At 44.4% G+C, this 12,940-nt stretch overlaps 1 protein-coding gene across 1 annotated transcript in view; it reads right to left on the bottom strand.

Moving 5' to 3' along the window:
- syn3 (synapsin III) overlaps window positions 1–12,940 on the bottom strand; it is a 77,784-nt gene that overhangs the window by 41,904 nt on the left and 22,940 nt on the right. The window contains exons 4-6 of the mRNA XM_023817814.2: window positions 11,578–11,669; window positions 1,775–1,931; window positions 587–676 (exon numbers count right to left, since the gene is read on the bottom strand). Coding sequence (XP_023673582.1) covers window positions 587–676; window positions 1,775–1,931; window positions 11,578–11,669 — 339 coding nt within the window. The remainder of the gene's footprint in view (window positions 1–586; window positions 677–1,774; window positions 1,932–11,577; window positions 11,670–12,940) is intronic.

Here is a 12,940-nt window from a genome sequence, read left to right on the forward strand (position 1 = left end):
GACAGTATATGGGAAGATAAACATACACAACCCCCCCCCCCCCCCCAAGCTCAAATCTGATGTCGTCATAATAATTTAAAAAGCTTCGTTCCTTGCCCAGCCTTCGGTGATTCACAGTGCTTAATAATTAGCTGTTCTGGCAGACTCAAACCAATTATGGAGTCTGTTATTTAAAATGGAGCTTTGAAATGTCTGTCCTGCCTCTTCACTCCGAAAGATAACAGCATTTATCTTTTACATGTCTGAAATCATTTCCCCTGTTGCTATCTAACGATGTTTTGCCTTCAACATCTATGTGTGTGATGACACCAGAAAAAAAAAGTTCAAAGCCTTACAACTGACATGCATTACTTCCACATCGAAGTAAATGACCTTGCCCAGAATAATTACAATCACAAATTGATTATTAACAGCCAACACGATCCAAACAACGCAGTCCTTGAAATTGGACTTAGAAATGATTCTGGTATAAACTATACCCACTTATGTACAAATCTTATAAACCTGCTGTTATTTCCGTAGGAGCCATCATTATGGCGGTAAGAGTGTGAATTTAAAGTCATAGTAGGAGGCAGAGAGAGCTCACCATCTGCTTATGGCTTGGATAGAAGGTCTGCTCATTCAGAGGAAACTTCTCAGGGCCCAGAGCATGAAAGAGCTTTATCATCTGGGAGAACTGGAGCAATGAAACAGCAATGAATGCTGCATGTTAGACCACAGGGCTCATCAGATAAATGACCGATGGGGATGATGGTGACTACCATTATGATTCTGATAATGGTGTTTTACACCACTGGTCACGAGCACGTGGCACCATAACATGAGAGTCCCCTTAGATATTATAATGGGATGTTTCTTTATTGAAAAAGTGATGCTAAGAAGCAACACATGTAAATGTACAGGCATGAGGCTCTGAAGCCTGTGATGGATGGATTACAGTATACCGTAAATCACCAAATATGGCAACTTCATAAATGTCCATTGGTTTTAGCCTGTTAGTGTCTCTTAAGATGCAGCAATCCTACCACCTCTACTGTTTTAAAACCTTACCTCTTCTACCACTAGCTATAATGGCCATTAAAGCCTTATCTCTTCTATCACTAGCTATAACAGCCATTAAAGCCTTACCTCTTCTACCACTAGCTATAACAGCCATTAAAGCCTTACCTCTTCTGTCACTAGCTATAATGGCCATTAAAGCCTTATCTCTTCTATCACTAGCTATAACAGCCATTAAAGCCTTATCTCTTCTATCACTAGCTATAATGGCCATTAAAGCCTTATCTCTTCTATCACTAGCTATAACAGCCATTAAAGCCTTACCTCTTCTACCACTAGCTATAACAGCCATTAAAGCCTTACCTCTTCTGTCACTAGCTATAATGGCCATTAAAGCCTTACCTCTTCTGTCACTAGCTATAATGGCCATTAAAGCCTTACCTCTTCTGTCACTAGCTATAATGGCCATTAAAGCCTTATCTCTTCTATCACTAGCTATAACAGCCATTAAAGCCTTACCTCTTCTACCACTAGCTATAACAGCCATTAAAGCCTTACCTCTTCTGTCACTAGCTATAATGGCCATTAAAGCCTTATCTCTTCTATCACTAGCTATAACAGCCATTAAAGCCTTACCTCTTCTACCACTAGCTATAACAGCCATTAAAGCCTTACCTCTTCTGTCACTAGCTATAATGGCTATTAAAGCCTTACCTCCTCTATCACTAGCTATAACAGCCATTAAACATCAGTCAGGCTAGGCAAGCAGACGTACCACCCAAGGTTTGCTGCAGAAGTTGTAGATGGAGAAGAGCGAGTTCACACCAGGCACACCCCCGTACTGTAGGCCAATCACCAGGCTGCGGAAATCGTCTCCCGGTGTCATGCTGTAGGCGTGCTGGCGAATCAAAACAAAGTCTGGCTTAAAGGACCTGGGGAGACAAAACAACACGAAAAAGAACACAAAATAAAATAAGCCTCCACCTGCACTGTTCAAGCTAGCTAAAGAGAGCGATGGAAAGGCCTGAATTTAAATACAACATCCCGGTCATGAAATGCTGGTATGACAGCAGCGACCAAAAATCCTCTTTGATTATTATTAGCGTTAATCATTATTGTTAAGTTTTATCTTGAAAATAGCAAACACCCTGGTTTCATTTATTACACATGTGCAGTGGGGTCTCATGGGACCCCAACCTATATTTAAGCCGCAATGCTGGGAATGACTAAGAAGGTGCCTACATCAAATGAGCAACTGTGATTCTCCCAGCAGACTGTAGCTCAGTCTAGAGGAGCTCCAGAGCATAATCGATAGCCAAAAAGCTGGCTTTCCCACGCTCAACCAAACTCAAGGGAGGCACGGATTTAATTATTCTCAGCACAACATAAGTGACATAAAATATTAGTGTGATTATATAATAAATACATGTAGTCACTGCCCATCTGTGTGACAATGACAATGATATTTTTAACATGATTTGATGAGAAATGTTCGTTTCAGAAAAACAGATGAGGATTGGGTAGCAACCCTCTGCGCTACATATAATTATAGTCTCGTGGTAAGGCCATACATGCAAGGGCGCTGCTTAATGATTGAATGAATTAAACAGGGATCTGATGGACGCCGACTCAGTCTCTCGTGATAATTCAGAGTCGAAGATGTCTGGTCCACTTCCCCAGCACCACAAATCGCATTAGCGCTTCTTATTTAAAGGCGTTACAGTAACATTTTACATTTCAGCCGGCTGCTTGCAGGGGAACAGAAAGACGGGGAGGAAAAACAAGCACTTGTTCTGGAATGGAGCGTGGGACAGGCTGCCTAATTAACACAGCTAAATCCCGCTCGTTTCAAAGCGCGCCGGGAAGAGGTCCAGCAAGGCCTGAACTCCGACTCGCCACCGATTGGGCAGAGCTAGAGTGCATCAGCGGGTGATTAGGAAACTGTCTGAAGCCACACATGCATTAGCTGGGAAAAGTCTTTCTTTAGTGGAATAGCGTGAAGCCATGTTTAAGTATACTGTACAGGCCCAGGACCAGGCCCTGTCACCCCACCCCCCGGCCCTGGCTGTAATTGGTAAATGCCAGAGAGTAATAGATGTTTCTTTAATAGTCAAACACCACCTATTGTCCAGAGTGGGGTCTGGCCCTACTCAGAAGAATGGACCTGAGATAAGATCTGTGGTAGGGCTGTGTGTCTATGTAAGAAGAAGCAGGAATTCTTAGTGGACCGCTAAGCCATCCGGCCTCCATAATATCATCATGACCACAGGGCACCACTTACACGCTCTGGTCCTACAAAGTGTCGGGCTGCAAGCGTCGCGCAGCACAAGCACTGGATGTCAAAAGTGAGCAGCGTCAGACATGTTTACAGGATATAATCGCTGTATATCTGTGCGGAACCAGCAGCCTATCTGGCTGTCTAGCCATTCATAGGGGAAAAGAAACCAAACAATATGAGGACTATCTGACATCTCCTTGCTGTGTCTGGCGAGCCATGATATGACAGCATATTAGGATATCCTGGTGTTGTTTATACACGGGGTAGAGTATTGACTAGCAGTTAAAGGTATGTATTAAAGAGAATTAAAAACATCATGATTAACACCAAGCCATGTTAATGCAGTACTGAGAGATTTAAAATGTGATGTGATCCAATGTCCAGCACATTAGTAGCCTATATATTAAAGCCTGAATGTGCACTGTAGTGTAAAGGTGTGACAAGATTCCAGGCAGGGATAAGATCACTGTACAAAACACTGAGAGAGAGGTAAGGAGCACATGCTGATACAGCACGTTGCCACACCCACCACATGACAAACCACATCAGGGATGAGAACCCAAGTGCAGTCGTGCAGTGGGTAATATCTCAGCACCACACTAGTCTGAATGGAATAGTGTGAGGTTTTTCTGGTGACCGGAGTGCCAATCCTGCCACCAACCACCAAGATTTCCCCTGTAAGTTGGAGGACCTGCTTGTAGGGCTGGAAATAGATTAACGTCAAACCCAGGACAAAGCAACTGCAGGTTAAGGGCCTTGCTCAAGGGCCCAACAGAGTAGAACCACTCCTGGCATTCACAAGCTTTGAACCGGCAACCTTCTGATTTCTAGCACAAATCCCTAACTTCAGAGCCACCATGCCACCCTGAGACCACTGAGAACAGCTAATATTTATTTATAAAAAATTTATTTATAAAATCAACGCAAGTAAAATTTAAGAAATTGTTGTACTAAAGGTTTTAGTGTTTGAATGCTGCTACCAGACCTAGTGGAGGACATTAAACTGAATGTCCAGAGAGTCTGCAAATTTCTGAGGTGCACAGAGGTTTGATGTGAAAAGCCGCCAACTGGGAGGAGCCACAAAGCCAACAGCCTAGAAAGACGATTGGCTGCAAAAAAACAAAAACCATGAACAGAACTTTGATTGGTTGGAAATTGCACCAATCAGACAGCTGCACAGCACCTAAACTTGGGTACTTAAATGCAATATATACATACACAGGACTACTATGTATTACACATCCATTTCCCATAACAGTTTACTCAGCCTGAAGCCTGACCCAGGTTGCCAGTCCTTCACACAGCACAGTTCACCAAAAAGTGCCCAGAAGAAACAGCTGGGGTCACAATCAATCCCCTAACCCTGGATTTATGATACTACAGTGCCACTCACGGCCCTGTTTCAAATTACTAAAGTTTAAGCAATTACTGGCCACCAATCAGCCCTGCCTCGCCTTTCGGAAAAGACTGAGCAGCTGGTGAGATTACTTGAAACTCCAAAGCAGGACGGGAAGTGTTGGGGAGGCCCCTGAAACAGCCCTGAACTGTCACGGGTGAACATGGAACTCCTTGGTTACCGATGTCATTCAAAGGTGAAATCCCAGACACGGTAAGTGATTAAGGAACAAGCAGCTGTTCCTTGGAGTTCCACGGCAATATATAAAAGTGCGAAATAAAATCTCGGCCTGTTATAATGGTTACAATAAGATGAGTGATTGTGGACCAGAAGACACAGGAGAATGAATGTTTGCCATATACGTCAACTGGGAGGGACGCATCTCATTTTCAAACTGGGTGTGTGATGTAATACTGTGTAATGCAGTTTGTATGATGCCAGAGAAAATGCTCCGTATTTATAATATTAACTGACAACTAATGTCCAAGATTATAAACTGTTAATGCAATCAAGATTAGATGAGACTTGAGGTTATTTAAAAAACTTAATTAAAGCTAAGATAAATCAAATGATAGGTAAACAACCATTCACACGGTTGTAATGCAATCTGAAGTATGTGAAACTAAATCAACACAAGATGGGATAAGAAGAATTGTTAGCATACTCGGCACGCGTGATTTACGACTTTCCAAACAGGAGAGCAGATGTTACGACTTCATGGCAACCTGAGCTCGGTTCCCAGTGACATAAGCTAAGCAGAGCATATCTTTACAGCAAAGTAATGCACTCCATCTGCATTCTCACGCATGTTAATTTGGCCTGAGGATCCGCCAACAATAAAACAATGTTATGTACTGAAATTTTTGTGTCATTATTATTTATATCTCTTTTTTTGGATGAGGCAGTGTGTGCCTCTGTAGGTTACCACTCTGTGCCCATAACTGGAAGGTCGCCAAATGCCGTGGCATCCAGGGTGATGTCACCGTTGGGCCATTGAGCAATGCCCTTAACCTCAATTACTCCCGGGACACTAGCTGACCTCACTTTCTCACTTTTATGTTGCTTTGGACAAATGTGTCTAGTAAATAAACACAATAAAAATCCTAAAGTTCCTATAGCTTTAAACCGAACACCATACAGTACCCGTCAAAGGTTAGGACACGTCAAGCCGCCTTACAAAGAACAGTGATCGCTTGTCACATGACCTGGCCACCTTACCCAAGCACAGTGAAAATGGTTTTGGAGGAGTGGAGGAAAAATGGCCAATGAGTGCTTAGCACATGTGTTCAGGACAGCTGGAAAAGCATCCCAAGAGGCCACCTCATGAAACTGGCATAGAGGAGACAATAGGGTCAGCTGGTCTCTGGAGCAATTGGGATTAAGGGCCCGGCTGAAGGGCCCAATGGTGGGATCACTCTGCCGACCCTGGGATTTGAACTGACAACCTCCTGAGCCCCAACACACAGGGCTACCCCCCATCAAATTTATTTATTTTAGATTTTTTTTCATCTGTGAATAATTCCATATTCATTATTTTATACTTTGTATGTCTTTATAATTAAAATGTACAGATATAGTACTAATACATTTTAATATGGGCAGGTGTGTGCAAACTTTTGACTGGTACTGTATATAAACTATTTGTCATTTAACTACTTTAAATTTTTTATTTTTGACAAATGTACCCAAGTAAAGGCTACAGTATTTTCCAAATCCAGTCTGCATGAAAAAGGCTGCCCACTTCTGGCACACACATACCACCGTCATCCTCCTTAGGGCGTCTTGCTGTACCACCAAAGCCAGGCTAATAACTGCATATGACCCGTAATAACTGCTGAGAAAGATGTCATGACTACGCTTTTATGAGACACATTCATCCGATGACGTGGACATCAACCTGTCTCGAGTGGATAACCCCGTTACAATGTTGGCTCTGAAGTCTCCCCAGCACCACAGAATGACCAGACGAGTCCATCAGCCTGCCGGAATTGAGGAATTCTTTACTTAACAGCTAAACTGCAGCTGCTCCTGTCTCTCCCCATTCTGATAACTGGCCAGTAAAATGATTAACCATTGAGCTTTCACTGTCACTACAGTGCATTTCTAAGCATCCTTCAGCGTGCTGAAGATCACTGGAAACCTCTTCATCCTTCCATAGATGGCACGAGTGCATCCAGGGTCTTTCTCTTCAATCCCCCTCATGGGGAGCATATGGCCCAACTCAAAGAAGTCAAGGGTCACACTGGACGTTTGCCTAGCATATGATATTTACAAAATAAGAAATTCCACCCCGGACTATATTTAGTATTACGCATACCTGATTTTCTCCAACTCTCCTGTGAGCTATGCATGCACGGTAGTGCCTGGCTTATGGCACGTTCCACCCAGCCTGAAGGAAGCTGGTTGGTTTTCAGAAACGTGGTGCTCCTTTCCTTGGGGGAAGGAGTCTTGGCAGCAGAATGAATTCCTTTATGGGGTTGGCTGCGGCTTCTTAATCTTGTTATTCTTAGATTGAGACAGGGAAGCCAAACATCAGCCAGGCAAACCATCTCTGCCTGAGACCTACCTTACATCATGTGTAAATGGGGCTTAAATTTAGAACAGAGTCATTTAAATCCAATTATAATTTGAAGTTCCACTTCACTGATGTACACGTGCAGCCATTATGTTGGAGACTTTTGATAATGGGGGTGATTTACATGCTTATGTCCATTCAGCAGTCATTGATTTGACCAGCACTGAGCAAACATGTGTGTTGAGCTGTGATCTCCCTGACAGCCAGTCGTCGATCTCACTACCTCCCCTCCCCATCTGCACCTCGTAATCCCCCCCCCCCCCCCCCAGGCTCAGCTGGACCTGCACGAGCCCCGACTCCATACAGGTATCCCTGCACAGCTTCTCCCCCTGGACACCATCTCTCACAAGTAAGACCTTGGTATTCTAAACACCAAACATCACGTCGATGACTAGTTGCGCGTCCAGGCCACGATCACCTAAAACTTACATAACGAATTTCCAGCAGGAATCATGTTCGACTAACCTGGTGCACACGTGCACCTCAGCAGAATGGTGAGATGAACTCCCACTGACCAGAGTTTATCTTTAGACATGCTCATTTGTGTGCATATGGTCACCACATATAGAACTTGCAAAAGAAATGTATGATAGACAACTAGAATTCCACAAAAAGATCAAAAAATGTTGTAGAATGTCATTAATAAACTAACTTCTACAAACAGCATCTTTCAAAAAACATTTCATTATAGGTATTTTATCAAAAGATTTGCAGTACAACTTTTAAGAGGTAGGAGAGGTAAGGAGCAGGCACTGATTACAATGCGTTGCCGCACCCACAACATGACAAACCACCTCAGGGATGAGAACCTGAGTGCAGCCATGTGGCAGGTGATACCTCAGCACCACGCTACTCCAAATGGACCAGTGTGAGTTTTGTCCCAGTGGCCAAATCCTGCCACCAACCCCCAAGTTATTCCCTGTGAGTTGGAAGACCTCCTTGTAGGGCTGGATGTAGATTAACATCATACCCAGGACAAAGCAACTGCAGGTTTAGGGCCTTGCTCAAGGGCCCAATGGAGTAGAAGCACTCTGGGCATTCATGGGATTTGAACCAGCAACCTTGCACAGAGCCCTAGCCTCAGAGCCACCACTCCGTCCCAGAACTTTTAAGCTTTTTAGTTCTTTGTTTTCTTTCTTTCCTCTGTTCTTTTTGTATTGAATTATGTAATCACTTCTTTTCCTCCATCCAAAAAAACGACTCATTTAAAGTTTGTATTAACATTCAGCTTTTATTTATTAATACTCTGAATGTATACAGTATCCATGCATCCATTCATTCTCCACCACTTATCTGGGTCTGGGTCACAGGGGCAGTTGTCTGAGCAGAGAGATGCCCAGACCTCCCTCTTTCCAGCCATCTCCCCCATCTCCTTAGGCAGGATACTAAGGCACTCCCAGACCGGCTGAGAGATATAATCTCTCCAGCCTGTCCTAGGTCTGCCAGGGGTCTCCTCTTGGTTGGACATGCCAGAGATACCTCACCAGGGATGATTTCAGGAGGCATCCTATGCTGATGCCTGAACCACCTTAACTGTCTATTTTCGATGCAGTGGAGCAGAAGCTCTACATTGAGCTCCTCACCCTATCTCTAAGGCCGAGCCCAGACACTCGGTGAAGGAAGTTCATTTCCATTGCTTGTATCCACAATACATTCTATTGGTTACCAACCAGAGATTCTAACCATAGGTGAGGATAGGAACATACTGTAGTCTGACTGGTAAATCAATAGGTTCTCCTTTCAACTTAGCTTTCACTCTTTCATAACAGACCAGTACACTGTTCACATAACAACTCACACTGCACTGCACTGCATGTCAATAAACTGCACCGTGCTTCCCTCACTTATGAACAAGACGCCCCACTTCCTCCACTTGAGGCAGTAACTCATCCCCAACCTGAAGGAGCACTCCACCCCTTCACGAATGGGAGCCATAGTCTGGCAATCCAGAGGCTCTGTCCCCAACCTACACGCAATGTTGAAAAGGCATGTCAGCCAAGACACCCCAACAACATCAAGAGCCTTCAGGAAATCTGTGCGAATCTCATTCACCCTAGTTGACGTCCTCAGTGACTTCAGTAGTAGTGATAGGGCAGTCCTCCTTTGAGTCCTCCAGCTCTACTTACTCCAAGGATGGTGTGTCAGTTGGATTCAAGAAGTTCTCAAAGTGCTCCTTCCACCAACTAACTATATCCCCATTTCAGGTCAACAGCACTCCATCCTACTGGTATTTTTCCATGGCCTCACTAAACTCCTCCCACACCTAAGTTTTTGCTTCTGCAACTGTTAAAACCACATTCTGCTTAGCCTGCTGGTGCCAGTCAGCTTCCCCTGGAGTCCCATAAGGTAGCTAAGCTCAGAAGGCCTCCTTTTCCAGACTGATGGTTCCTTTTACCGCTGGTGTCCGCCATCAGGTTTGGGGATTGGTGCCACGACCAGCAACCTTAGAGCCTCAGCCCTGGACAGCTGCCGCAATAATGGAGGTATGGAACATGACTCACACGGATTCAATGTCTCCAGCTTCCCTCGGAATATGACAGAAGTTCTGCCAGAGGTGTGAGTTGAAGATCTCCCAGAAAAGGGCCTCTGCTAAATGTTCCAAGTACACCCTCATTATACGTTTGGGTCTAACAGGTCTGTCCAGCAACTTCCCCCACCATATGATCCAAATCAGTTGACAGCTCAGCGACTCCCTTTACCCAAGTGTCCAAGACATATGGGTTCAGACCCGATGATGCGACTATATAATTAACCAAAGAGCTATGGCCTAGGGTGTTCTGATGCCAGGTGCAATTATGCTCAAACACGATGTTGGTTAGGAACAAACTATGGCTAACATAGAAGTCCAATACCAGATCACAGCTGGGGTTCAGATCAAGCAGGCTGTTCCTCCCATGCCCACCCTCCTTGGTTTCACTGTCATTACCTACATGAGTGTTAAAGTCAACAGGAGAACAATGGAGTCCCCAGAGGGGTAGCCTACCAGCACCCCACCCAAGGTCTCCAAGAGGGCCAGACACTGTAAACTGATGTTCAGTGGATATGCACAGACAAGAGTCAGAGCCTATCCCTTGACTCAAAGTCTAAAGGAGGCAACCCTCTTGTTCACCTCTGTTCAACCTTCTTGTAGACCTCCAAAGCACTGGCTCCAAACCGGGGGGGGGGGGGGGGGGGGCTATAAGTAGACCCAAATCCACCTCACACCTCTTACTCAGGGCAACTCCAAAGTGGAAAAGTATCCAGTCTCTCTCCAGGACTTTAGTTCAAGAGACCATCCTTTGTGTTCAGGTGAACCTGACTATATCTAGATGGTATCTCTCTACCTTCCACATTAGCTCATGCCCCTTTCCCACCTGAGAGGTTAAGTTCCATGTCTCTAAAACCAGTTTCACAACCTGGGGATCAGTTGACCAAGGTCCTTGCCTTTGACTGCTGCCTGGTCCACATCACACAGGACCCTTATGGCTCCTTTGGCAGGTGGTGGGCCCACGGGAGAACAGTCCCATGTAGCACATTCAAGCTGTGCCTTTTGTCCCTTTTGTACAGTAAACCATGCAAATTTAGTAAAGATTACCTCATTTACTTCAACAATAAAATTATTATCGAACACCTCCGATTCGTGACAAACAATTTCCTATGTCCAAATAACATTTTGCACATTGAAGTGAAATCTGATTTCTCGCCAGATTCCATGAGACATGCAGTCTGGAGACATTGTCCACACTTGTGTGGGTGTACCCCAGGTTTATATCTGGGACGGGCCGTGGGCCCCCTGTGACCCTAACCAGGGTAAGTGGCCAGAAGATGGATGGATGGTCAGGACTCTAGGGAAAACCTGTGTAAGTGGCTGTGGAATATCTGCAAGAACACAAGGGGAACATCCACACACACAAAGCCTGGTTGAGCTACCATACCACTCTAAAAGTTATAATAAAATATTGATACTTTATTGATTCCGGTAGGGAAATTGTCCTTTTGCATACTCCAGCATTCTCCATGAGGCACATAGTATATCTGGGGGGGGGGGGGGGGCACAGGCTTAGCCACCATGTAGCACCCCTGGATCTGGGGGTTACCTTGCTGAAGGGCCCAATAGCAGCATCAGTCTGCTGGCCCCGCAATTCAAACAGGCATTCTAACCCACAGAGTCCCACACCACCTCATAACTGGTCAACTGGCTTATAAAATTATAAGTGTGAGATACAATGTCAATGATTAAATAAGAGGAAATGTAGCCTAACACTAATGCAGTAATGACTGTAGTGCCATTAGCTAGCTACGGTCATCCTCAGGAATGCCATTAGAGGTATGTGACACTGCCCAGCCTACCTGACTACTTTGGTCCCGCCTCTCGTTAGCTGCATGTCAATCATGCATCCACCAATGACATAGGATGCAAGGTTGATCTCCGAAAATTCGGCCTGCAAAACAGAACAGCATGCTTTAAAAAGTGCAATAATCGATACGTTCCCACAATTGCCATTAATTCCCATCATGACTCATAAGTGCAGGGACGTTAATTGTTAAGGGCCTCCTGATCAACCCCTGAAGACACTTTTTCCTCTTAGTTTTCTACGAATTTGGAATTTCCAATTACCCATTTTCACAAAGGTCTCCCCCGAATACACAACCACCACATCAACTGGGATTTTCAGGGGTGAAAAATACAAAACCCTTCCAATGTCCCTCTGTCTTTGTCTCCCTACAGGTATGGAAGGGGGAGGGACCCCCAAGTGTAACACATTAGAGCAGTGCTCCCTCCCAGCTCCCAGTACACATGAACCAATCAATGAAGAACACCGAATACCTGCTGAAAGGGTGTTGGCAGCCAGGAGGAAGCCAAAAATGCTGACTGTCTGGGGGTCCCTCACGACTGCTTTAAGAAATGCTGCACTAAAGAAAATTCAATATAATTTCCTTTTTTGGCCACTGGGGGGCGCTCTGTGGGCCATTTATATTTGTATGCCTTTCTGCCATCCATTGTGTAGGGTCTTGCCATGGCTTACACATCACATATAATTTATTGAGTTGTGTACATGTCGTTTTACGTTTACTTTTTCTCTAACAAAAGTTATTCCTGTTTTTTTTAATGCTGCATATTTGTTCATCTTTATTAAGTTTTGCTTTGTCTTGTAAAGTAATCTGTGACCTTCGTGCTGTCTGGATTTTTCCAAATGGTGACCTTAAAATGAATAACTATTCTGTTTTCAAATGTGAAAGCGGAGCAATTTATGTGGCTACGGAAAATACCGGTGTAGTTAGCAGCACGCGATATTAAGGGAAACATTTATGATTTATCATATTTTGACAGGGCAGTGGCTGCAGTGCCTCAGGACAGGAGCGGATACTCATAGCACCGGCCAACAAACCCCGTGCTCCACAAGTGCGGATTCTTCTCAGCTGTTTTCAGGAAGACGAACAGGAAAAAAATACTGCAACACCCAGCACCTCAATCAGATGTTTGCATTTTAAAACACCCTTTGGTTTCAGAGCCACCTATAATATAAGGTTGTGCCAAAAAATAAAGCTTTTCCTAAGGCTGAAATTTCAATGAAAGTCTCCACAATACAGTAAGTCTCTGTTCAGCTGCATCTTTTCAAGCCAGAATATCAGATGTATATTATCTGTGCAAAATGGGCAGCACTTTCAGGGATGTACAGTCAGCATTGAACACAGAGGAATCATAGAGTTT

The sequence above is a fragment of the Paramormyrops kingsleyae genome, chromosome 1 (genome assembly GCF_048594095.1).
Source record: "Paramormyrops kingsleyae isolate MSU_618 chromosome 1, PKINGS_0.4, whole genome shotgun sequence".
Taxonomy (NCBI): domain Eukaryota; kingdom Metazoa; phylum Chordata; class Actinopteri; order Osteoglossiformes; family Mormyridae; genus Paramormyrops; species Paramormyrops kingsleyae.